At 42.1% G+C, this 27,147-nt stretch overlaps 2 protein-coding genes across 5 annotated transcripts in view; both read right to left on the bottom strand.

Annotated features, from left to right (window-relative positions):
* The window catches only part of LOC118365698 (patatin-like phospholipase domain-containing protein 6), a 43,812-nt gene extending 26,097 nt beyond the window's left edge, over positions 1-17,715 (bottom strand). For all 4 annotated transcript variants that reach the window (XM_052490333.1, XM_052490335.1, XM_052490334.1 and 1 more), the window contains exons 1-16: positions 17,576-17,715; positions 10,510-10,607; positions 9,091-9,144; positions 8,788-8,875; positions 5,426-5,508; positions 5,220-5,311; positions 4,932-5,072; positions 4,508-4,667; positions 3,960-4,040; positions 2,989-3,117; positions 2,799-2,879; positions 2,196-2,403; positions 1,792-1,892; positions 1,328-1,507; positions 716-793; positions 104-309 (exon numbers count right to left, since the gene is read on the bottom strand). In XM_052490333.1, the coding sequence (XP_052346293.1) occupies positions 104-309; positions 716-793; positions 1,328-1,507; positions 1,792-1,892; positions 2,196-2,403; positions 2,799-2,879; positions 2,989-3,117; positions 3,960-4,040; positions 4,508-4,667; positions 4,932-5,072; positions 5,220-5,311; positions 5,426-5,508; positions 8,788-8,875; positions 9,091-9,144; positions 10,510-10,566 (1,739 nt within the window). In that variant the 5' untranslated portion in view covers positions 10,567-10,607; positions 17,576-17,715. The remainder of the gene's footprint in view (positions 1-103; positions 310-715; positions 794-1,327; positions 1,508-1,791; positions 1,893-2,195; positions 2,404-2,798; positions 2,880-2,988; positions 3,118-3,959; positions 4,041-4,507; positions 4,668-4,931; positions 5,073-5,219; positions 5,312-5,425; positions 5,509-8,787; positions 8,876-9,090; positions 9,145-10,509; positions 10,608-17,575) is intronic.
* A 6,343-nt stretch (positions 17,716-24,058) lies between these two features.
* Positions 24,059-26,745, bottom strand: LOC118364818 (homeobox protein MSH-C-like). The gene is made up of 2 exons (XM_035746544.2): positions 26,227-26,745; positions 24,059-25,604 (listed from the first exon to the last, which is right to left on the bottom strand). The coding sequence occupies exons 1-2, from the start codon at positions 26,660-26,662 to the stop codon at positions 25,189-25,191; spliced, it is 852 nt and encodes a 283-aa protein (XP_035602437.1). The 5' UTR covers positions 26,663-26,745; the 3' UTR covers positions 24,059-25,188.
* Positions 26,746-27,147: the final 402 nt, after the last annotated feature.

The raw sequence follows: 27,147 nt of genomic DNA, 5'->3' as shown, positions 1-27,147 counted from the left end.
AACAGGAAGTGCCTGCAGCGCTCCAGGACCAGGCTTGCCTACCCCCCCCCACCCCCACCCCCGCTTTAGTCTATCTCTAGTCTGGTCTCTACTAGACACCCACTCATAGAAGTCAGACTTGGAGATCTTGAGGAAGGTGCAGTCTCTGTTGGCCTTGATGGTGAAGATGAGGGGCTCTCCAGTCAACACGGCCAGCTGGCCCACCATCTCACCCGGCTGGGTGACAAACAGACACACCGCATCCTGCTTGTCGATCATCCGCTGGTACACGTGGAGGCAGCCGGACAGGATAAAGTGGAGACTCACATCCTGAGAGGAGAAGAGGGAGTTCAGATTTCAGGTCTCATGTTTTGTTTTTGTGTGTTTAGAGGGGTTGAAGAGAGGCGAGTAGAGGAGGGGGTAAGGAGCTGGGGAGGGGAGAATAAAGTGTATGGGAAAGAGAGGGATTTGGAGGGGAAAGATATCAAGGAAAACATTAAAGAATGATAGGAATCTGTGATATCAAAAATCTATAATGTTTTGAAGACTTCTCCCTCAAAATTGGGGGATTAAACAGTCAGTTTGGCATGTGTTGTCATGACGATGTAGACAATTTTGACTTTGCAGCTGGCCCATCTAGCGGAAATCGCTCAGTTCTGCCTCCATGGCAGGATGACAAACGTCAATCTGCATTCAAACAGAGGAGAGGACATCTCTCCAAGCCTCAGAAAAGTACCTGGTCTCCTTGTCTAGCCAGCACAGTTCCTGCCTTGGCGTGGTGCAGAGTCACTCTCCCATTCAGCAGAGCGGGGTCCTGGCAGAAGAAGGAAAAAGAACAGAACGAGAGAAAGAAAGAGTGAGACAGCGATAGAGGGAGGGAATGAGGAAACACTCTTGGTGGTGAAACAACGTCTGGATTCCCCTTTTGCTCTCCTGGGCTGCAAATCAAGAGGGTTGGCAAATATATAGACGGAGACAGAACTTTCGATATCGTACATTTCAGATGCTCGGTTCCAACCATAACAGTAGATTGTGAAATGGAACTGTAAGAAGCTTTGCTAAAAGGAGTCAGAGGGAGAAAGTGCTGGTTGATGTCCAGTAAGGAGACATGTTTTGAAAAGGGGAGGTACTACTTGTCCAATAAGAACACTTTGGGCTTTGCATTTCAAAATATATTGTCTAGACATGGTACATTAGCCCAAATGACAAAGTAACTTGGTGACTGTTTTTTAAACATAATAATCAGGTAAATGCCACATGATTACATTGTTACTAGAGTCATGGTTACATAGATAGCAACCATCTACTGACCATGTACTAAGGTTACTAAGCAGTAGTTAGTACTAACCTCTATCCTCATGAGTTTGAGGAGCTCCTTCAGGGCCTCCTCGAACAGGGCAGGGCTGGGGCGACCGGGGACGGGTCCTGGTCCTGGTGAGAACTGGTTGTCCGGACCCCCCTCCTCCTCGGGGTACAGGTACACCCCCGACGGCACCTCGTCTACGGTCACCCTCCTCTCCCGCTGGTCCTGGGAAAGAAACAGAAAACATGGAGGGACATGAATGTCAATTACAGTACACTGTGCCTGGTCTACTTGGAAGTGCAGATCTGTGATGTACAAAGATAAGAGTTAGTGGCCTACTTTGAAGTGCAAATGTGTATTTTAGTGCACTAGAATGACTGTTAGTGAATAGATAAACTGTTGAATTACAAAAAAATGTCTGTTTGGATTTTATTTCAAATGTAAATACATATTCTGAGATGTCACTAATATCCAACCTTGTGTGTGTGTGAACACGCGTATATACTGACCCGTGAATAGGTGGGTGGTGTATTGCCGTCCTCAGCGGAAACTGAGATCCGTCCCCTCTCGTAGGCCATATCGAAATCCGACCGCAGATTCTTCTGCATGCCTGTGTGTAGACACCACACACACACACACACACACACACACCACAGAAATCATGTTAACACAAACACGTGTAAACGCCACAGTCAACAGTCTGAGAAGCAACAGAGGTAAGTTACATACTAGGACCATAAAGCACACTAATGTCAAATGTCAAGTCAGGTCACTAACATGCAGTAAAAACTGGACTGAAGCCACAGAGCTGAAGTTACATACTAAGAATGCAGATGTTAACAGACGGACAGAGAGAAAAGAACGGAAGAGGACAGAGAGAGGGATCGAGAGACCGACAGAAAGAGTTAGTCACCGGCGATGTCTACAGGCATGGAGATGGTCCTGCTGAGGGTTGGTGGGACTGTGGCTCCATCCTTCCCAGGATCTGATGCGTCCTTCACGGCGGCCTCGCGGTCCTCCGCGGGCACGGTCAGGCTACCGAAACGCTTGCCGTGGCGCTGGGGGCTGGTGCGGGGCACGGGGTGGGGGGACAGGGGCAGCAGGCGCAGGAGCTGCATCTCCTATAGGGAGGACAGGACAGGGGCATGGGAGAAAGAGAGAGCAAGAGAGAAAGAGAGAGAGAAAGAGAGAGAGAAAGAGAGAGAGAAAGAGAGAGAGAGAGAGAAAGAAAGAGCGAGAGCGAGAGAGAGCGAGAGAGAGAGAGAGCGAGAGAGAGAGAGAGAGAGAGCGAGAGGAGGTTAGGGTCAATGAAGACAGGCTAGCGTTGAATTAGCAATGTTATAATTACCAGGTCAGCATTGAAAAGTGATTAGCGGTAGCAATAGCGGTGAATGACTCAGTCTGGTAGATGAAGTAACAAACAGAATGTCCATGTGTGGGTGCGTGTATGTTTGAGGATCTGGGTGGTATGATGAATCGTGGCACTGTGTGTGTGTGTGTGTGGCGCTTGACTCACGTGGCTAAAGAGCTCATTGGTGAGCCCTAGGTAGTTGTGCAGCGCCAGAACGGTTACTCTTTGGAGACGAACCATGATGATCTGCATGATAAGACCGAGGGAGGAAAAGGTCACATGAAATATCAAGAGAAAAAACACACGCCCACACCTGGTGACAAACACACACACACACACACAAAATGCAGCTTACCTGGACAACCCGCACCAGGCTCTCAGGGTACTTCTCGAAGATGGAGAGGAAGGCCTCGACAGGTAGACGCAGTACGGTGGACACCTCAGCCGCCCGCGCCGACACCGTCCTGTACGGCTTCTGGTGTCCCTGAAACACACACACAGTGATAAGGTTCACACACACACACACGCTCTCAGAATATACTGTAACTCAATATTGGTAACTTTACAGACATTTTGGAGACTTGACATTTTACAAGTTCCTATTTTCAGCAGTAAAGGGAGGGTAAGTTTGTGTTGAGAGTGGTTCTCACATGCCAGCTAGGTGTACCTGAAACAAACACAATGACAAGGCCCTTTCAACACTGTCCTATTTATTTAAGTCAGTTAAGAACAAATGCTTATTTTACACTGACGGCCTACCCCGGCCATTGCAGTGACTTGGGTGAAGCTTTTTTTTAAATGTCCCTGTGACCCATGCACTGAACTACTCAGCAAAATGTTTATAGTCACAAGCCAATAAGAGGGAACTAGCAGAACCCACCAGCAGAAAGCATTGCTTTAGAGACGTCTTCCACTTCCTTTTGTCAGCCGTAAAGCAAGGGCTCCAGGATGTTTGTGTCAGGTACTTTTCCCAAGTCTAAATATAGGAGTTAGATGCCAAATCCTCTGGACTCTAAAAGGGTCATGTGTCTAATAGTACACTGTATACTTCCCACCAAGAGTAAAAGCGCACATAAGCCACACTTGTCATATCATAGTGCTTCACGATATAACATTAAATTGCAAAATCATCATGACTTTGATACGATTCAACTTTAGCGGCTACGATTCAACACTCGACTTCCCTGACTTGTTCCTTGACTGAGTTCAAAGTTCTGACTGAAACGTGACAGGGACAGACATATGGGGTGACTCAAACAAGAAACGACACGTGGCACGGTGGTTTAGGGGGTGTGCAATGCGGGACAGGAAGTGGGCGTGTCTCACGGTGATGACGTCCAGGATGCTGAGGAGGCTGTGGACACTGTCTCCGGGGTACACCTCCTTCACCACACCGTCCTTGCCGTCCTACAAACACACAGGGGCAAAACAGAGTACGTCATAACAAATTAACATGGACAAAAAGGCACATACATTTGTGTTAAAAACAAAGCTCAACATAACACAGGCAAGCAGTACAATTGACAGTTATCGTGAAAACATTCGGTTCATGTTAAGTAATTCCAATCTTTGCCCAAATGCAAGTTCATCGTGGCCATAACTTTCTAAATTCAGAGATCATTCCATTTGATCCTTTTCCTCCATATTGGGATAATCTGAGTCAAAACCTAATAGGTGCTAATCATTATTTAATGACCTACAAGAGAGTTAATTGTTAGAGAACTGTAAGCCCCTTATAAGAGTACCTGTTTACTCGTTAGCATGGATGGAGGCTCAATTGTACAGAAGGCAACAAAAAAACTAAAAAATGTAAATGTCTGGCCATGTGTTCATGACAAACACACACAGGTACCCAGACACTCTCCCTCTCTCACCATTCCAGTAAGGCACAGTTCTAGTTTTCCGTCCTGCACCACGTAGATGCTGCTGTCAGGCTGGCCCGGTCTGAAGACATACTCTCCCTGTTGAAACTGCAGGAACACCATGTGTTTACACAGCTCCAGGAACAGAGGCTTCTCAAAGTGGCCCAGCACACTGCAGGGGGGGGGGGGGAATAGAGATGGAGAGATTACTACACACAAAAAAGTGATTGACTGACCTACGTATCACCTTGCATCATTAATAACTACTCAATATTATTTGAAGATCAGTCAGTCACAATTTACCCATGATACATGGTGGTTTGATACTTGAACACACACGTCTCCTCCATATAGATAAGAACTCCACAACATCTTCACACACACAGAGAGTACACTCTACACACACACAAACAAACTCTGAGAAGTCACTACGTACCGGACGTTCTTGAGCATGTAGAGCACCTCGGAGGGCAGGTGGGAATTGGCCACGTCAAACTCTGTAAGGTCGGCCTCCAGCACTGAGGGAGGAGGCTCCTTAGCTACCAGGGTGGGCACCTCCTTCTTAAAACGCAGAATCCTGGAGAGAGGAGGGGGGGGTGGAGAGCAGGATGAGAGAGTGGGAGGACAAATGCATAAGAGACTATTGTTCTCTACTCTGTAGTCACTAAGTTCGTTAGCATCATGAATTACAGTAGAGTAAACAGGGTAAACCGTGTTCACACACTTTTTGGCAATGTTGAGCATTTTCTGCTTCTTTTTGAGTCGTGGGCGTGTGGAGGAGGCTGTGCCCACCAGGGAAGAAGTGGACTGGGACACCTATGAGAGCCAGAGGTCAAAGGTAAACTAGGACAAAAAGACACATTGTCGAACAAAAGGGTACCATTTTACTTTGCTAGAAACCCCAAAACGCATCCCACCACAGCCACTAACCTTGCGCATGATCTTTCGCCCATAGAACATGACCTTGTCCCGCTTGCGGAATCGATACTTGGGGGCCTCCTGGGCTTGCAGGTCTGTGAGAAGTTAAAACATACATATATAGAGATACTAGAGCACGGACACAAACAGTATGGCAATGTGAGCAAGATAAAGTACCAGTATGAACATTTTAAGATACATTATAGCATTGTATAGCAATGAACCATATATTCACAAGCAGTTGACTGGACGATTGTTTGGTCAATAGGCTGTTGTTCGACCAAGATTTTGTTTTAGTTCAGCAGTCGCAAATGGATAAATTAAAAAAAATCCATGGCACATGAGACACCGGTCTGATTGACGCCTGTCTCAGTGGACTAATCCATTGAGGAGGCCGTGGTTATGCCACGGTCCAAGATGAAAGGGGGTGTGGCTAAAATGCATGTCTCTCTCCAGAATGGGCTTTCCCGTATAAATTCATTGTTTCATAACTTAATTGTGTGAATTCTTTGCCCTTTGATTTTAGCTAGTAACCAGTAGTAACCTACATTTAACGTTAATTCCCAATCTACAATGTTTGTTTGGTTATGGTAATTTTATGGTAATATTATTATTATTATTATTAGGTCTACAGTCGTTTACTGTTCTCATTGTTGGAGTGGACACATTGTTCGCAGTGCTCACAGCCTATGCTACACTTCTGAGAAAAAAGTTTTGGTTCATTTCATTCCATTGTTTTTTTGTTTAGAACACTCCTGTCAATGTTAAGTAAGGACGTGTACCTGATTACGCATATAGAAGTAGGCCTAGGCTACCTGGCCTGCGTGCTAATGGTGGCCTATAAAATGTGCCCATTTGGGGATGTCTGATAGTATTTCTGATTGTCTTAACTCACCACCACTAATAAGCTGTAGAGCTTCTCAAAGAAATGCTTTCTTCACCTCAAACAGAACGTTAACAAAGTCTGGTTTTAGAATCCATTTAGAACGACAATAGTTTGTCAATGCATTTGAAAAATATTTCCAGTGATCGAGTGGAAATGTCATAAAATACCTGGATTACTTCTTATCCTTTGGGAAACTGAGGGCCCAGAATATTTGATACAATGTTACAAGTTTGCTAGCAGGAGCTTCAGGCTGGACCCAGTTGATACAATGTTTCAAGTTCGTTGTAGACAGGCCTTGCATTGCCAATGTAATTGATAGGATACTTAGATTTAAAAATCAGGATATTTTATACCTGCTGGATGCAATGTTTTTTTTATTGGCTTTATGTAGGCAACTTGTACATAGTTGGCAATATAAGTTACTTTTAGATTTGTATCATTTTCATTTAGATAGAATTTAAATTAACCACATGACAATGATTTTGAGATACAAAGACTCTCAAAGAAATTAAATGAAACTGTCACGAAAACGTGCATATGAAAATCAGAACTGGCACGCAGATCGGTAGACATGGTAAGATAAATTGGTACTCCAAATCGTAAAGGTTGCCGACCCCTGGTGTTGCCTATTAACGGCAAATTCAGGAGTTTAACGGCAGAATCTGCAAAGGTGAGCGGGGGAGTCAGGAAAAGTTTTAGGCTATCTTGACCTCTGGCTTCCTCTTGAGTCATTTGTCTTAATTTTTTTAGTCAAACAGCATGCTTAAAGCATCAGACAAGCTTAGTACACATAGATGATTTTATTAAAACACATAGGGTGTCTATACACTACATGACCAAAAGTATGTGGACACCTGCTCGTCGAACATCTCATTTTAAAATCATGGCCATTAATATGGAGTTGGTCCTCCCTTTGCTGCACTCTTCTGGGAAGATTTTCCACTAGATGTTGGAACATTGCTGCCGGATCTTCCTTCCATTCAGCCATAAGAGAATTAGTGAGGTTGTGCACTGATGTTGGGCCTGGCTCGCAGTCGGGGGTTCCAATGCATCCCAAAGGTGTTTGATGGGGTTGACGTCAGGGCTCTGAGCAGGCCAGTCAAGTTCTTCCACACCTGGCATCTGCCAAACAGATTAGTTTGTCGGACTGCCAGATGGTAAAGTGTGATATATCACTCCAGAGAACACTTTTCTACTGCTCCAATAGCAGCAACCTTTACACCACTCCAGCCGACGCTTACAGGCTGACTACACCGATCAAGTCGCGTGCGCAAGCGTTGCAAAATAAATGTAGAAATCTATATTATTCAATTATTGTGCGCCAACGACCATCTGCGTTGCCAAGGGCTAAAATAGAAGTCAGTTCTATTTGTGAGGCAGCTCGCGGTGCAAGTCCTGCCTCTCCCATCTCCTCATTGGTTTATAGAAGCAGGTACCCACGTGCCATCTCCTCAATGGTTATACCCACGTGGGTTACTTAAAGACGAACAAGGTCAGTGGCGGTAATGCACCTAATTTATGAAAGTTGCCAATATAAAGTCAAGAGATGAAAAAGTCTAGGAGGAGAGATGACTAGAAACTATTTGGTTGACCGTTTTATGTGTGGCTTAATTGTCGGAGCAGAGGACCTTGTGCATTTCAGGTAAAATAACTCTATGTTTATTTTCCAGGACAAATTAGCTAGCAACAGCAAGCTAGCTAAATAGGTCAAATTAGCTAGCAAGTGCAAGCTAAATTGACATAAATGTTCAATGCGTTTCGACCGGTCCCCAAATTAATGTCATTGGTTCAGAGTTTGTTTTGATATTTTAACCTGCGTGTCGTCATCAGGTTTGGTGTGGGGGGACAAAATACATTTATGCGCGGTGGCGCACACGTGCAGCCGGTTTGGGTTCCGTGTTAGCATTGCGCATGGTGATCTTAGGTTTGTGTGCGGCTGCTTGGCCATGGAAACCCATTTGATGAAGCTCCCGATGAGCAGTTCTTGTGCTGATGTTGCGTTTTTTTGTGCGCAACAACACTCTGCGGTCCACTTCTGTGAGCTTGTGTGGCCTACCAGTTCGCGGCTGAGCCGTTGTTGCTCCTACACGTTTCCACTTTACAATAACAGCACTTACAGTTGACCGCTGCAGCTCTAACAGGGTACAAATTTGATTAACTGACTTGTTGGAAAGGTGGCATCCAATGGTAGTGCCACATTGAAAGTCACATAGCTCTTCCGTACAGGACATTCTACTGCCAATGCTTATCTATGGAGATTACATGGATATGTGCTTGATTTTATACACCTGTCAGCAACGGGTGTTGCTGAAATAGCTGAATATACTAATTTGAAGGGGTGTCCACATACTTTTACACTCAGTCTGACAATTTTTTGGTGGTTCGGGGACAGCGCTAGAAAGCTCTTCGCTAATGTAACTGAAGCTAGCATTTATTTCATTTTATAGTTATCGAAGAAAATGCATTGGAGAGAGAATGTGACACGTACTTCTGAGCTGGATCCTCCGCAGCATGAAGAAGATGAGGATGGCGATGAGGATTATGGCGATGCCCGCACCAATCACCATCCCCATCATCTAGAGAGAGAGAGAGAGAGAGAGAAAGACACACACACACAGAGACATGGACAAAGAGCGACATGGACAAAGAGCGATGTAGAGAGACAGACAGAGGGAGATGTGGAGAGACAAAGAGAGAGAGAGAGAGAGGTGTGCAGCAGTTGATTAGAGCATAATTACAACAGCTTCATGGAATGAAACACTGCACACCAGACTACAACATACGAACTAACCATGCTAGTCTGTAGCTCTTCCTCCACAAACGCCTTGATGTTGTTAAACCCTTCCTGTTGGTAGACAAAAAAAGAGACGTGAACAACCGTATATAATAGCCAATATACTATGTACTGTAGACAGGGAGATTTTTCCAGAGCTGGGAAAGCTCCGTTACTGAGTTAAGGAATTCAGGGCTTGGGATTTGCCATGCCCGGGGAAAAGAATGTCAGAGAAGGAGGAATGATGACGTAAAATGGTTTCATCTGGGTTGAATCAGGTCTGGATGACAATTTCCAGTGGGGGGTCTTAAACACATCCAGTCACCCAATGTGTTGAGTTTGGCCTAACTATTTATCAACACCCTCTTAGGTCTGCACCCCTCTTGCTCTTTCTTTTTGTTCCCCCCTTCTCTCAGGCCCTTCTTACCCAGCTTAACTCAAAAAGATCCATATAAATATATGGGACAACACAACTCACTAACAATACTTTTAATGATGATGATGATGATGATTATTATTATACAGTAAGCCTATTTGCCTTCTCTCAATGTGGATTGAGTTGCCGTGCGCCCATGTCAGCCTGGCTCTGAGACCAACAATAGGAACAGTGACTGTCTGCTGCTTTACTCTGCTGCACCAGACAATAACACAGAGCTCATTGAGACATGGTGCAATTTGGCTGTGATCATCTGACTATACTGTACACAGCTATGTGTGTGTGTGTGTGTGTGTGTGAGAGAGCCAAGAGAGATGTCTAACTCCTATGCCATACACACCCACACAGTTGGGGACCAAAGCAGAGAAATGACAGTGAGAGTCTCTTATCTTTTGAGGTCTCTAACTCTAAATCAATAGGACACTTCTCTCCAGGAGGATATCGTAGAACTTGAGTGATGTCCTGCCAAAAGGACCTTCCCTGTTCTAATTCCTTCACTGATTAAGACTAGGCCCTATATGACTCACTGAAGGAGTGGAGATCCTAGCTCAGAGATAAGCTTATTTACAGTTTTGCTGCAATAGAAAGTGTGTGTGTGTGTGTGTGTGTGTGTGTGTGTGTGTGATGGTCACATAACCAATCAGATAGTGTATAACTATGGGGCAAGGCCAATGGGCTTTTAGTACTCTGGCTCTCAGCCAATCAGTGACTGAGCTGGAGCGGGAGGGCGGTCAGTGCTTATTGATCAGGAGAAGAGACAAAAAAAAGGACTTAGCTGCAGTTATTGATGAGAAGTTGGTTATGGTCTGACAGATGGTGGATACTGCACATACTGCAGAAGACATTTCGGTTGAATTCATACAGTTGTGCAACAGACTAGGTATACACACACACACACACACTCTCTCTCTCTCTATGGGAGTGGTACTGTAGTAGTTGGTGAGGTCAATGGGGCCAGAGTAAGTGGTAGAGGACAGGATTGTGTGTGTGTGTGTTCTTACGTCCAGAGAGGCATTTGCATGTTCTTGGCCCTCTTGTTCCGAGGTGCTCTGTCCCATTCTAACCCCGCCTCTTCACCAGGCTGGTCCATCAACGGCCTCTAAGGAGACAAAACAGGATGTTGGCATTAGACATGCAGGCTACTGTTTACATCACTCACTCACTCTCTCACACAAGTAGTAAAGCAAATAGCTTTTTAGTAGCACGGAAGATAAACCTGGACTTTTAAAAAGAGCAATTACTAATAAAATGATACTAAATACTATCTAGTATGCATTTATGACTCATTGCTCTTTGTGAAGGTTGTCCAGGTTTAGGGCTGCAAAATTCTGGTTGGAAAATTCCCTGAATTAGGAGGCAACAAGCAGGAATTCTAGAATACTCCAACCAGAATTCCTGGAAAACCTGGGAACTTTGGGAAAGTCACCTATCCAGGTTTCTGAGAGGTACTGCTGTTTATAGATACATACTGTATATGTGTATATGCATGAACAGCAGAGCCTCTCAGCCAATCCCCATCCGTTCCCCTCCCCCACTGAAACTGGCAACATGATCATCTCCCAGTCCCAAATCGAGTTAGAGATAATAACAGTGCTCTAATGACACACAGGTAACGTCCCAAAGGGCATCCTATTCCCGACACAGTGCACTACTTTTGAACAGAGCCCTAGTCTAAAGTAGTGCACTATATAGGGAATACAGTGGCAGTTGGAACACATGATCCAGAGACAGACAATCCTACTGTGCCCAGATGGCATGGCATGGTACTAATACCCCCCTCTTCCCATGAGCATCTCCCTGAGGGCTGGTCCTCTAAGAGCGTTTACCCCCCCCAATCCCTATTTGGGCTATTCAAGTTCCTTGGTGTCCACATCAACAACAAACTAGAATGGTCCAAACACACCAAGACAGTCGTGAAGAGGGCACGGCAAAGCCTATTCCCCCTCAGGAAACTAAAAAGATGTGGCATGGGTCCTGAGATCCTCAAAAGGTTCTACAGCTGCAACATCGAGAGCATCCCGACCGGTTGCATCACTGCCTGGTATGGCAATTGCTCAGCCTCTGACCGCAAGGCACTACAGAGAGTAGTGCGAACGGCCCAGTACATCACTGGGGCTAAACTGCCTGCCATCCAGGACCTCTACACCAGGCGGTGTCAGAGGAAGGCCCTAAAAATTGTCAAAGACCCCAGCCATAGACTGGTCTCTCTACTACCGCATGGCAAGCGGTACCGGAGTGCCAAGTCTAGGACAAAAAGGCTTCTCAACAGTTTTTACCCCAAAGCCATAAGACTCCTGAACAGGAAATCAAATGGCTACCCGGACTATTTGCATTGTATGCCCCCTCCCCAACCCCTCCTTTTACGCTGCTGCTACTCTCTGTTTATCATATATGTATAGTCATTTTAATTATACATTCATGTACATACTACCTCAATTAGCCTGACTAACCGGTGCCCCCACACATTGGCTAACCGGGCTATCTATATTGTGTCCCGCCAACCCCTCTTTTACGCTACTGCTACTCTCTGTTCATCATATATGCATAGTCACTTTAACCATATCTACATGTACATACTCCCTCAATCAGCCTGACTAACCGGCGTCGGTATGTAGCCTCGAGGCTATAAAAGTAGCGCTACTGTATATAGCCTGTCTTTTGACTGTTGTTTTATTTTTTTTTTACTTAAATATTGTTCACCAAAACTTTTTTTGCACTATTGGTTAGAGCCTGTAAGTCTGTAAGTAAGCATTTCACTACACCTGTTGTATTCGGCGCACGTGACAAATGCACTTTGATTTGATCACTCCTGGGATTTAGGCCTAGCGACGACCAATGAAACTCCACCTCCATCCTGTCCCTTCATCTCGCCACTTTACTTTTCTTCCTCCCTCCATGTATCCCTACATTACAGCAGTCATTCCAGACCCCCCACCATCTCTCCTAACCCATGTGTTGACGTAAATAAATGCAAGTATGCAACCCAAACAAAGTCTTTATAGGCCACACACTGAGCACAGACAAACAAGCAGCTAGCTTAGCATTCAAACTAGACCGATTTAATCAGAATGGCCGATTAATTAGGGCTGATTTCAAGTTTTCATAGCAGTCGTTAATCTGCATTTTTGGACACCGATCATGGCCGATTACATTGCACTCCACGAGGAGACTGCGTGGCAGGTGCTAGCTAGCATTAAACATATCTTATAAAAAACAATCCATCTTAACATAATCACGAGTTAAACTAGTAATATCATCAACAATGTGTAGTTATCTAGCTTGTCCTGCGTTGCATATAATCGATGCGGTGCCTGTTAATTTATCATTGAATCACAGCCTACTTCGCCAAACGGGTGATTTAACAAGCACATTCGTGGAAAAAAAGCACTGTCGTTGCACCAATGTGTACCTAACCATAAACATCAACGGCTTTCTTAAAATCAACACACAATTATATATTTTTAAAACGTGTATATTTAGTTAATATTGCCTGCTAACATGAATTTCTTTTAACTAGGGAAATTGTGTCACTTCTCTTGCGTTCTGTGCAATAGAATCAGGGTATTTGCAGCAGTTTGGGCCGACTGGCTCGTTGCGAACTGTGTGAAGATTATTTCTTCCTAACAAAAACAGCCAACTTCGCCAAACGGGGGATGATTTAACAAAAGCGCATTTGCGAGAAAAGCACAATCGTTACACGAATGTACCTAACCATAAGCATCAATCCCTTTCTTAAAATCAATACACAGAATAATATTTTTTTTAACCTGCATATTTAGTTAAAAGAAATTCATGTTAGTAGTCAATATTAAACTAGGGAAATTGTGTCACTTCTCTTGCGTTCATTGTACGCAGAGTCAAGGTCTATGCAACAGTTTGGGCCGCCTGGCTCAATGCAAACTAATTTACCAGAATTTTACGTAATTATAACTTAACATTGAAGGTTGTGCAATGTAACAGCAGTATTTAGACTTATGGATGCCACCCGTTAGATAAAATACGGAACGGTTCCGTATTTTACTGAAAGAATAAAAAATTAAAAAATCCCAAAATGATAGTTTCCGGATTTGACCATATTAATGACCTAAGGCTCGTATTTCTGTGTGTTATTGTACTATAATTAAGTCTATGATTTGATAGAGCAGTCTGACTGAGTGGTGGTAGGCAGCAGCAGGCTCGTAAGCATTCATTCAAACAGCATTTTACTGCGTTTGCCAGCAGCTCTTCACAATGCTTCAAGCATTGTGTTGTTTATGACTTCAAGCCTATCAACTCCTGAGATTAGGCTGACAATACTAAAGTACCCATTAGAACATCCAATAGTCAAAGGTATATGAAATACAAATGGTATAGAGAGAAATAGTCATAATAACTACAACCTTAAAACTTCTTAACTGGGAATATTGAAGACTCATGTTAAAAGGAACCACCAGCTTTGATATGTTCTCATGTTCTGAGCAAGGAACTGAAATGTTATCTTTTTTACATGGCACATATTGCACTTTTACTTTCTTCTCCAAAAATGTGTTTTTGCATTATTTAAACTAAATTGAACATGTTTCATTATTTATTTGAGACTAAATTGATTTTGATGTATTATATTAAGTTAAAATAAGTGTTCATTGTTCATTATCATCGACCCTATTGTTGTAATTGTCATTATTACACATACAGTGGGGCAAAAAAGTATTTAGTCAGCCACCAATTGTGCAAGTTCTCCCACTTAAACAGATGAGGCCTGTAATTTTCATCATAGGTACACTTAAACTATGACAGACAAAATGATACATACATACAAAAATCATCCGATTAATGGGTATCGGCTTTTTTTGGTCCTCCAATAATCGGTATCTGTGTTGAAAAATCATAGTCGGTCGACCTCTAAGTCAAACCTCCATTGACTGCCACTGAAGCTGATCAAACATACCCTAGCTAGGCTAACAGACAGATATTTAGCCATAAAAGCTAATGTGATATGGTTAAGGCCTATACTACAGTACATTCGGAATGTATTCAGACCCCTTCCCTTTTTCCACATTTTGTTACGTTACAGTTTTATTCTAAAATATATCACATTTTAAGAAATCCTCAATCTACACACAATACCACAATACCTTTTTTAATGTTTGCAAATTCATAAAAAATGAAATACAGAAATACATTATTTACATAATTATTCAGACCCTTTGCAATGAGACTCAAAATTGAGCACAGGTGCATCCTGTTTCCATTGATCGTCCTTGAGATGTTTCTACAACTTGGAGTCCACCTGTGGTAAATTCATTTGATTGGACATGATATGGAAAGGCATACACCTGTCTATATAAAAAGGTCCCACAGATGACAGTGCATGACTGGACACCATCCCTATGGTGAAGCATGGTGGTAGCAGCATCATGCTTTGGGGATGTTTTTCAGCGGCAGGGACTGGGAGACTAGTCGGGATCGAGGAAAAGATTAACAGAGCAAAGTACAGAGATCCTTTATGATGTCTTGAGCGCTCTGGCTCAAGTTCTCAGACTGGGGCGAAGATTCACCTTGCAACAGGACATCGACCCTAATCACAAAGCGGTCGTGGCTGTGGGACAAGTCTCTGAATGTACTTGAGTGGCCCAGCCAGAACCCAGACTTGAACCCGATCTAACATCTCTGGAGAGACCTGAAAATTGCTGTTCCTGTGCACCAACGCTGCCCATCCAACCTGACAGAGCTTCAGAGGATCTGCAGAGAAGAATGGGAGAAACTCCCCAAATACAGGTGTGCCAAGCTTGGAGCATCATACCCAAGAAGACTTAGGGCTGTAATCGTTGCCAAAGGGGCTTCAACAAAGTACTGAGTAGGGTCTGAATACTAATTTCTAAACCTGTTTTTGCTTGTCATTATGGGTTATTGTGTGTAAATTGAGAAGTAATTTTTTTATTATTATCTTAGAATAAGGCTAACATAACAAAATGTAGAGAAGTGAAGGGGTCTGAATACTTTTTTCAAATGCTCTGTATGTACTTTTGAACCCCAGCTATAGGGATAATCCATGACATCATGGTCTAGGAACCAGAGGCCAAGAGCTGCATTGGATGAAATCAAAGCAGAGAGAGTGGCTGACAGTGGACTGTCATATTGCATAGCCTGTCACAAACAGACCTGAAACAGGATGTGTAGCATCAAGGTCTATTCCCTCTACTACCCTCTCTCATCCTCCACCATTCATTTGTGTTTGACTCATTTAACCAACTGCTGAAGCAAAACTGCAAGTACCCAAACTATTGAATATCCCTATGTTCATAACTGCCCATTTGAATGAAATACCATGGTAAACTAGGCCTAGCCGTGATTCCACCCAGCCAAGCAGTACTGTCTGGCTCTGGAAACATCACATGCTCTGGGTAATCATATAGAAAGGAAAACATACACTTTTCCATTTGCTCATCATGACATTTTCCCTGCCCCTCACTCACAGCTGAAGTGCTAGGCTTTTGTCGTGGAAAGAATTAACTCTCGAAGGATAAGACAAACAATCTGGCAAACTTAAATTACTGAGTGGCCAATGATCCCAAGAGCGAGTTGCCGTGTCCCTTCATGCCATCTCAGTGAATATTAAGTGCTGTTGTCACAGTGTATATCCTATTGTGTAACACGTAGGCCTATGCTAACTATTGCATTCATTGCACACTACTACAAGGCTTAGGCTAGCAGAATTATTACAGCGTAATAAGATCACGGTCAGTGAAAAGGGTCAAATGTTACAGAAATCTCCTCTAGCAGAAGCAGCTGTCTCTCTCTCCCACTCTGCAGTAACGCCTCCATATAGCTTGGTGGCTATTCCCATTATCCTCAAAACAATGCTGCCAGTGTTGATGTCCCTAGGCCCAGGCATGGGCAAACTCTCTTTCCCTCTTTCGTCATTCCTCCTACCCTCCCTCTCACACCAGGAGAAATAATAGCACAACCAAACCTGTTTTATTTACGTACACTGCCCATTCTGGGCCAGGGATTAACACCACCAACAACAGCCTATATGTTGTTGCATGTTATGTTATGCATATATGCATGTTGTTTATACTGGGTCAGCCTGTCAGACCCTAGAGAATAGACAAACTACTGTGGTGACTATGGACAGAAAGTACATGAACTCTGACTTAGCCAACTTTCTATGATGTGCAATAACGAGGGCCATAGAGAACAGAAACCAGACGTAAGCATATAGCCCAATTTGACCTTTGCTCCCTAAAGTCTATCAATTAGCATGAACCATATTACCGGTTTTCAAATATGTAGGTTAACTAGAGTATCGCCTTTGTGACATGAATTAGTAGCTCATGAGTCGTGTGCAGTTGTGAACGGTATCATGACAGTGTGGCAATAGTAGGTCAGCTCGGGTTTCTATGTCAAAATAGTTGTTGCATAATTCGCGTGTAGCGTTGCATTACTATAGCCCTCATTAATAACCCGGTCGGCCTTTTTGAATCTAACGTAGCCGCATTCTCGTTCGGACCTGCGCAAACCGTGGGTATGTTTTTGCGCAGAGTACGGTAATGAAACTGGTGAAGTGGTGCTAATTTCGTGCCTCGGCACTCATCTACCTTAGCAGTACTACAGGGACAAACATGATGTGGAAAGCCCATTAGAAACGTGTACTCAATTAAGTCATATCATTATTTTGTAGCTAGTTACATAGCTAACAGTGACAATGTGTGCCGCTACACCACAACATTCAGTAGCCTGGTTACGGTAGCTAGCTAAGTTGACACGCTTTGAAACAGCAGGCAAGCATCATACACCTCACTGTCCCTGCTGGCTAGCCGTTAACTAGCCGTTAGCTGGCCGTTAACTGCAGAAAACCACCAGAATCTGGTTAATGCAAAGATGCAGTCTTTTGACCTCAGCAGGGACAGTGCTTATTGATTGACATGCTCGGCACAGCCTGCGCGCTATCTGGACATTTGGTGACACAATCTCTACCACAAAGACGCATCCATATGTCAATTTATTCAGCTAGACAGACCTCTCACTAGAAATGTCATAATATTTATCGACATGTAAAGTGACTAAAACGATAAACACCCTTACCTGAACTGCGTGTTTCTCGTCAAGCTTTACAGTACTGTCAAATAACACACATAGCGGAAATTGTCTGTAATACAACTCCTCCTATTTTTTTTTATTCTACATGAGCAGCAGGCCAATCAAAATCTGAAATAGTGTCTATCTAATCCAATCTGCATCCAGGGATGAAATGTTACAACATAGCCCGCCTATCTAAATATACATATGAGAGAAGTAGCCAGTCGCACTGCAAGGTTGAGAAGGGGACGCTACAAATAAACCTGTGATTGGCGAGGTGTATATGACTGACGATTACACTAACCAGTAACAAGAGATACAACCAAAAATGTACTTGTACAGTTTAGGCATGATTTTAGTAAATTAATCTTGATAACTGAACACTCACTTTGGCTGCTAATAAAATATCTATGATGGATCCTTGAACCCGACTACAAACTAAAGACAATACATATTGATCAACTGGGTATGTAGTCCATGACATTGCCCACTTTACACAGGTGCCATCGTTATAATATTCAAATAAAAAATGTCACACAAAAAATGTTATCAGAATCATCAGACATCTACCAAGATGTATATTAGATAGGTAAGATAAGGCAGCAATTTATAAAATATAATGATATTCATCAGTATTTAGTATTGAATGAGGGATGATTTATTCAATCACTGTTGTGATGGTTTAAAGGGGAGTCACCTCCAGCTCAGCCCAGTCAAAGCTCTTCTCTGTCCTGGCACCCCAATGGTGGAACAATCTTCCCCCCTAAAGTCAGCACAGCGAAATCCCTGTCCATCTTTTGAAACCGTCTGAAACCCCCCAAAAAGGCACTTCTCTTTTCCCGCTAACACTGACTTCGCTAATTAATACTTTGAGGGAAAATGAGCATTATACGATTGTGATGTGTTGTCTCACCTAGCTATTTTAAAATGAAGGCACTAATTTTAAGTCATTCTGCTAAATGACTAAAATGTCATCCATACAGTAATTCAGGATTGACATAAATCAATTCAGCTAACAACAAGCAACACGTAAAGCATTCACAATACTAATTTCATACATTTGTGCAAGTATGAAAAGTGTGCTGTGAGTCTTGGTGCCACATTCAACCTGGAGCCAAGTACATGCATATACTGCCACCCAGTGGTGCTAACTTGTCAGTACACCATAGCGTTTATTATCTGGGATATTCAACCTGGAACATATTTACATGTGTATCACATTAGTGGAAACTCACACCGTTCTCAAAGCAGGCTGCTGGTTTTGGGAGTGACCTTTCATAACAGGTTAGGTAGACTTACACAGCAGGTTAGGAGAGGGTTTCGTTTTGTTTTTTGCCCTAGCACTACACAGCTGATTCAAATCATCAACGCTTGATGATTAGAAACAGCCATTATTACATCATCAACATTTCTATTTTGTAGTGGTAATATTTAATTGACAAAATGCATGTTAAGAAAGCTAAATTAGTGAAGCAACAAACAAATGTTTGGCTCAAAAACCAATTAAATGTTTATGTCATTAGATATGGCACTATTACCACTTCCTCTGAAAACCTTAGGAGAAAAGCATAGAGAAAACAAACTATTTCTCAAGGAAATAAAAGAATCATGACAATAAAATAATGTACTCGGATCTGTAGATCTATTTTTGTGATAAAGTCGAATATGCCTAACATTTAGGGCTAAGAGTTTTTCCTGACCATGCACTGGCCATAGATAGAGGACTCTAGTGCTCAAAATCCTGTTTTAGCCTGGGAAGCACAATTGAGGACTTTCAACATCTTGAAGTAGTTAACTGGGTGGAACATCCTATGGGTTAAGGAAGGCTCACATAATTCTATCCGGATCATCGAGCGGAATCAGCCCATGAATTACACTAATTAGCAAACATTCCATAGCTGCAGGTGGCAGTAAATCGCCAACCTTGGCTTTTTACCTGTTCAAACACACTCCAGGTGGCAGTATGCACCCTTTCAGTTTGTTTACCAACTCATAGAAGTAGTAGAAGAAGAAGAAAATTGACAACTTCAAACGGAAGATGGACTCAATGTCAATGACTGTGCGCTCACAGATGCCATAATGGAACAGATACAAAGAAAAGTCCTCTATCATTCTCATGGTACCAGCTTGTAGGATCCCTCTGATTTCTCTCTATGTGTGTGTTCACAAAGGCTAAAGTCTCTGCCAGAGAAGCCGGTAGTAAAATCGACTGGAGTTACTACAAGACTGAGGTGGCCAGAGCAGGGATGGTGGATGAGTTTGAGAAGAAGGTGGAACCCTTCAGAAAATAGGGTTTTGCCCATGTGCACACGTGATGTGCTAATGTGATTGGTTCGTTGGATATAACTGCAATCGTTTAGATGTTGCTTTCCCCCCTACGGTTCAGTGCCATCGATGCTCAGGAAGCAGAAGCAGTGAGTTACAAGTCATCTGGGTAGGGTTAAGAGTTTTTTTTTGGACAAGCCAGTCACCATTGCCTCATTGATCCAATATTACTATTAAATTAAATATATTGCCATTAGATCATGTAGAAAGTTTATCATTGCGGGAGTTGATATTCTTTGTCAAAGATTGTATGTGGTAAATGAGTGCCACTGACTTGGCAGAGATGGCATCGCTACGCATCTTCAAATAAAATGTTATTTGTCACATGCGCCGAATACAACAGGTGTAGTAGACCTTACAGTGAAATGCTTACTTACAAGCTCTTAACCAACAATGCAGTTTTTAAGAAAATACCAACAAAAAAAAAGGTAAGAGATAAGAATAACAAATCATTAAAGAGCAGCAGTAAATGACAATAGCGGGGCTATTTACAGGGTGTGCCTGTACAGAGTCATTCGAGGTAATTATGTACACGTAGGTAGAGTTATTAAAGTGGCTATGCATAGATAATAACTAAGAGTAGCAGCAACGTAGACATTACAGAGACGTTATAGAACTCAAATGTTCTCGATCTAAACTACGCAATCTTCAAAGGAGGGTAAATCCATTCGACTTTTTTGCCCGCACCCCTTTTGATTTGAACGAAACCGTCCAAACATATTTTCCCATTGATGTATTTCACCATTTTAAAACCCAATACAACCACACATGTAGATACAGTACCATGCCATTAAAATCACTGAGGATGGCAAAACAGTTAAACCACGTATGTCCATTGTGGTCCTCATGAAAATACATGAAAACAAAATATACCCAAGATTATAACATGGAAACAAAATACGTCTCATCAATTGGGAGGAAACTGTCAAATGAATCAAATAGATGACCATGTAACGTTTATTGAAAATCAATTATATTTTCTTTAAGCCTGTGCAGTTTTAAAGCATTTTGCCCATAAACCATTTCTCAAGGTTAATCTGAAAACTCCCTAGCGTATGAGTGGATATTATATGGTTTGGTACACCATTCCATTCCTCTGCACCAGTGATAAGAACATAGCTTTTCCCAGACATGCTCATATAGTGCAGCGGTCTGTTAAAGGCAACATTGGCTTTGGTGTGATGACTATGAGAGTCAAATCAAATGAAATTGTATTTGTCACATGCGCTGAATACGACAGGTGTAGTAGACCTTACAGTGAAATGCTTACTAACCACCCCTTAAACCAACAATGCAACAATTAAGAAAAACAAGTGTTAAGTTAAAAATTAAATAACAAATCATTAAAGAGCAGCAGTAAAACAACAGTAGCGAGACTATCTACAAGTGGTACCAGTACAGAGTCAATGTGCGGGGGCACATGTTATTCGAGGTAATTTAGGTCATATGTACATGTACACTATCGTTCAAAAGTTTGGGTTCACTTAGAAATGTCCTTGTTTTTGAAAGAAATGCACATTTTGTCCATTAAAATAACATCAAATTGTTCAGAAATACAGTGTAGACATTGTTCATGTTGTAAATGACTATTGTAGCTGGAAAAGGCAGATTTTTAAAATGGAATATCTACATAGGCGTACAGAGGCCCATTATCAGCAACCGTCACTCCTGTGTTCCAATGGCACGTTGTGGGAGCTAATCCAAGTTGATAATTTTAAAAGGCTAATTGATCATTAGAAAACCCTTTTGCAGTTATGTTAGCACAGCTGAAAACTGTTGTCCTGATTAAAGAAGCAATAAAACTGGCCTTCTTTAGACTAGTTGAGTATCAACATTTGTGGGTTCGATTACAGGCTCAAAATGGCCAGAAACAAAGACCTTTCTTCTGAAACTCGTCAGACTATTTTTGTTCTGAGAAATGAAGGCTATTCCATTCAAGAAATTGCCAAGAAACTGAAGATCTCGTACAACGCTGAGTACTACTCCCTTCACAGAACAGTGCAAACTGGCTCTAACCAGAATAGAAAGAGCAGTGGGAGGCCCCGGTGCACAACTGAGCAAGAGGACAAGTAAATTAGTGTCTAATTTGAGAAACAGACGCCTCACAAGTCCTCAACTGGCAGCTTCATTAAATAGTACCCGCAAAACACCAGTCTCAACGTTAACAGTGAAGAGGCAACTCCAGGATGCTGGCCTTCTAGGCAGAGTTGCAAAGAAAAATCCATATCTCAGAGTGGCCAATAAAAGAAAAGATAGGCAAAAGAACACAGACACTGGACAGAGGAACTCTGCCTAGAAGGCCAGCATCCCGGAGTCGCCTCTTCACTGTTGACATTGAGACTGGTGTTTTGAGGGTGTTTTGAAGGTTAAATTATGTCAACCCTGTTTGCAAGCTTTTAAATTATATTAAACTCATCTGTTTATATTTTCCAGTGATGAAAACATGGATGTCTCATGGTATGGTACGGTATGCAAAATGAGTCAACTTTGAGCCCCTTTATCTCCTGAATGTTTTGGCATTCAGGTCCAAAAAGTCACTTTCTGACCAAGTCATGGTCAAACATGTATGTTTAAATCAAGGGATGCTGTCAAAAAGTAATTTGAATTCAAATGGTTTTACCCAGGAGAAATGCCAAGACACACGATGGATTCAGTTGGGTATTGCTATTGGGTTTGCTAAACTTCCATTTCAGCCCTGCTGTCAAGAAACAATGTGGTGACACTTGAAACAGTCACATGTCTTGAATTATGCAAGCATGCCAATGCTTCTACTTTTCTTCTGCAGATGAGCAAAACGCTGTTTAATCATTGCAAGCACTAATGTAAAACTTAACTGCATGTTTTATGCTAACTCTGCAAACTAAACGTTTGACAACCTTGCAAGTTGTTAGCACCAGTATTACAGCCAAGGTCGGAATGCAAAACACATGAGATTTCAGACGAACGCCTACGTGTGGAAAGGGTAACAATAAGGACTATATGCCGTGCATGTGCAGGACAAGCACACGTTGCATGGTATAATATGTCCTTAACTGACATGGCTACCAAAACGTTTTATTTACAACATTTGCAGTATTTGACAAAATACCTCGTTTACGTCCAAGCTTTTACCCACACTGCGCAACTGTGGAAGTGTCTCTATTTCTTTGGTGCATCCATTGATCGGGAAACAAATAAAGAGTGTATATCGCCCACTACCGTGTTGGAGTGTGAAGTGGTTCCAACATGAGGAACCTTGCTCACCACTCCAAAATCACGACGGGTTTCTTGGAGATGGTCATATTTAAAAAATAAAAAATACAGAACATCCTCCCAATTTCGCTAAAGCTCCCTAGGCTACTTGGTGGTGGAAAATGCCATATCATTCCAAAACTGTAGCCTAAACAACCATGGGAGAAATGAAGACACATGTTGAGTAGGCCTATATGAAACGCTTGGTGATGGATGATACAACGGTTCATGTGGAATTAAGAAATTACTAGATAGATGGAATAATACTGGTTGAAATCTACTGTTTTTGTGTTTAATATGACAGAGGTGAATAAAACCAAATCATAGCATCCAAACGGCATTGGTCGTTTCAACTACCGTTTAGCTTATCAAATGACCACAAGACACAAATGAAACAATATATCAAGGAAACATCTTATGAATGCGTATGATTGTAATTAATATTACAATTTTAATAAATATTTATCATAGGAGTACGGCTATTAGTGGTAGTGATGGGCATATTACAACAACCGCACAAGTCTAGTCTTGTGAAGGTAGCCTATAATTTCCGTTTTTCTTGTCAAAGTAGGCATAATTCGCACAACTATTAAATTGTTAAGAAACATATATAGCCTAAGTATATTGTTCGTTTAAACATTGCAAGTATCAAGAAAACTGGCAGTTTTTGTTGCAGCAATTTACCATTCCAGTCGTCATAGATGAACGAACTATACAACTATTATTCAGAATAGATGGAGGTTAAATACTGAACCTTGAAATGAGAAATTGTTTTTACATTTCTAATGAAGAGAAAATTAGGAGAAAATGTAGGCCTACATTGGTTCCTGTCAGTCAAGACAATTTTCCCTTTCAATCTTGATGTTCACGGTGTGGTGTAATACGTGTAATCTGTGTTCATTGACGAGACAAGCATTTCAACAGAAGTTTAAATTATAATGTTTATTTACTGAGCTCAGTTTTTACAGGTATGAGAAAATAATTAAAATAAGACCATGTATGTACACAGTACAGATACAGAGATATTTAATAAATATCAATATTCCTGCGCCTTCTTCCATCAGAGTTGCAGGACACGTGAACACTATTATATACAATGACATTATTTATATTTCTTGAAAATAAAATCATTTTTTAAAAGCATACAAATATCCCATTTGTAATTGGTCTTAAGGCCTCATAGTAAAAAACGTACAAATTGTTTATGCACATTTGTTTTCTAAAGTAATTTTTCACTCCATGAAAATAAACCGGATTTACAAAGCTTGCAAATGGAAAGAAATGCGGCAAATGTACACATGCATAATTCTGTTGGTCATGATTTTCCATAATTGTGTGCACGGACAATTGAATGTGAAAATTCGTCAATATTGAACAAATGACAGACATTTTACAGTTCAAGTATGCTTTTCGAGAGCTCAAAATAGGCCGAGTTGGTATTTTAAGGCACGTTCAATAAGGCTGTTTTAAGTACTTTTTCGTTGCATGGCGCACAGGGCTATATATTACGCACGAGGATATTGACGTTGTCTAGGCCTGTTATTAATTACAAACTTAATGTTAATGCCCCCATTTCTATAATGGAAATGGATACAACAATGTGTTGGTCTAGTGATCAATTACACACGCTGTTAGTTGCAAGTGGCAAACGGGTTGTGTTTTAAGGCCTCGCGTGCATTGACAACTTGGCCATTGATAACTGCGCAACTATCAGAAATCGCTATCAGAAATATACAAAATAAGGCATATAGGCCTTCTATATAAAATGATCTTGCAATCAACAATGTGGCCAACATTTGCCTAAGAATATCTAGGCATGAGAGAGAACATGTCCCACAAGTATTGGCCTGTTTAACTTTAATGAGCGTATACAACATATATCTAAAAATGATCTCTGTCTCGTAGACAAATATAGGCCTTTATAGGCCTTCTGGGAAATGATGGCTTTCTGGAAAACATATATCCATGTTCCAGACAGGGGGTACAGTTAAGTGTTGCAACCATGTTTGAAAACATATACAATGACGTATGATTTCATCTCAAACGTAAATGCACAATCTAAGTCAAGACAAATAATACATTCCATAGGTGACAGGTCCACCGAAGAGTCCCGGAACAGGTAAAGTGGGCCTGGGGTAGGCGTTTGAATGTCCGTAGAGAGATGGAGAGCCCATGTGCGCTCCCAGGGGGAATGGCAGAGCAAAGGCAGGTAGCATGGGTTTCGACGCCAGTTTGTACTTTTCCAACTCTGCCTCCTGAAGTCTCTTGGCTTTAGCCCTTCTGTTTTGGAACCAGATTTTGACCTGGGTCTCGGTCAAACTGAGGGAGTTGGAGAATTCGGCACGCTCCGCAATGGAGAGATACTGCTTTTGTCGGAATTTCCTTTCCAGAGCGAGCAGCTGGGAGGTAGTGAAGGGTGTTCGAGGTTTTCGGTTGTTTTTATGTTTCCTTAGAGGGCATGGAGGTGGACTTAAGCTTCCTGGAGGGACAAATAAATTAAAAGGTATTGTTATTAAATGTAAACCTCAAGGGCGGCTCACCTTTTAAAACAACACATTTCACTGCGCCTATGTGACAATAAAACTTGTTTTTTTTCGTCATAATTAGTCTCACCAAACAACGTATACATTTTAAGGACATTGCCATAAGGTTTATTCCTGCACCGTGGCTTTTAATGGATAGGCCTACCAATTTCCCAATTCCAAAAATAGGCCTATGACAAACATCGGGAACATACAGGAACTTTGTCTAATGGTGCACAGTTTAGACCTATCAGGCTACTCTGAAATAACATTGTATTATTAGACTGATATAGGGACATTTCGAGGCAAATTCTATAGATTTTTGGATAGACAGGCAGGACCACGGTGAGGTAGGCTTATGACGATCTATTATGTGAGGTAATAACGATCTCATGAATACGATAACATCAATAACAGACTAAAAATATAAAAACTATAAATAATACTACTGCTAATAATGACTATTACTACTTTATTATTATTATTATTATTATTATTATAGACAAGCAATAGGGAATAGTTGGCCTAATTAGCTAACCAACATTTAGACTGCCAATATCTCTGGAAGCAGGGACTTACGAGGGGGAGTCGAGAAAGATGTAGTCTGGAACCAAGTGCTCTGGTCTTTCTCACAAAAATCTTGATTGTCGTCATTCTGACAGTCCGACACGCTCTGCGAGTTTTCCGGGGAAACTTTCCTCTCCACGTAAAAAGTCCTTGGAGAAAACTGTTCCGTGATCTGCACCGCCGCCGCCACAGGTTTCGGTTGAACGAGACCCGAATCCGAGGAGGGAGAAGAAGAATAAGTCCTGCAGGTTGTTTTCTTGGAAATCAATGATTCGACGCTGAATGGGAGACTGTTCGTCTTACTTTTGTATTCTTTGTCAGTTGTCATATCTTTGGGTTGAAGCTCCTCACACTCCGTATCCGACTCTTCTTTCTGGTGGAGTTTAATCTCGCGGGACGGAGACCCCGATAGGCCAACGGGATTCATCTCAAAGGGGTACGGGGCCATACACCTCCGCCTGGCCAGCTCAGGAAAATCGAATCGCGATCGAGAGTATAGCGTCTGGTGCTGTCCTCGCTGTCAGAATATTGCCCAGTAGCTCAACTCACTAGATGGGGTCGTCTATAAAAGGGCAGTAACTGTTCCCCTCTCCACGCCGTCCAATCATCGTCTCAACTTGGCCTCGTGACGTTCCCAGCGCTCCTTTCCTCCGTATTCATTGGCCCTCTTGCCTTCCAAGAAACATCAAGAGGCCCTTTGAAAGCGACAAGAAGTTTTAATCATACAGACCCCGTGCGGAGCTGGTGCATTGATAGCTCAAGGGGTTTTTGTCTCCGCGGAACACAAAGTAGACCAATTTTAGCGCAATTAAACAGTGGGGAGGCCTCATGAGTATTTACATCCATTAGTTGAGCACTTATTGGAACCTTTTAATTAATTAATTTCACACCCGAGAACGCTGTGATAAGATGCAGAAGAATGCAAGGTTATAA

Source organism: Oncorhynchus keta, chromosome 32, assembly GCF_023373465.1.
Source record: "Oncorhynchus keta strain PuntledgeMale-10-30-2019 chromosome 32, Oket_V2, whole genome shotgun sequence".
NCBI lineage: Eukaryota > Metazoa > Chordata > Actinopteri > Salmoniformes > Salmonidae > Oncorhynchus > Oncorhynchus keta.
This window is presented reverse-complemented; position numbering and strand designations above follow the sequence as displayed.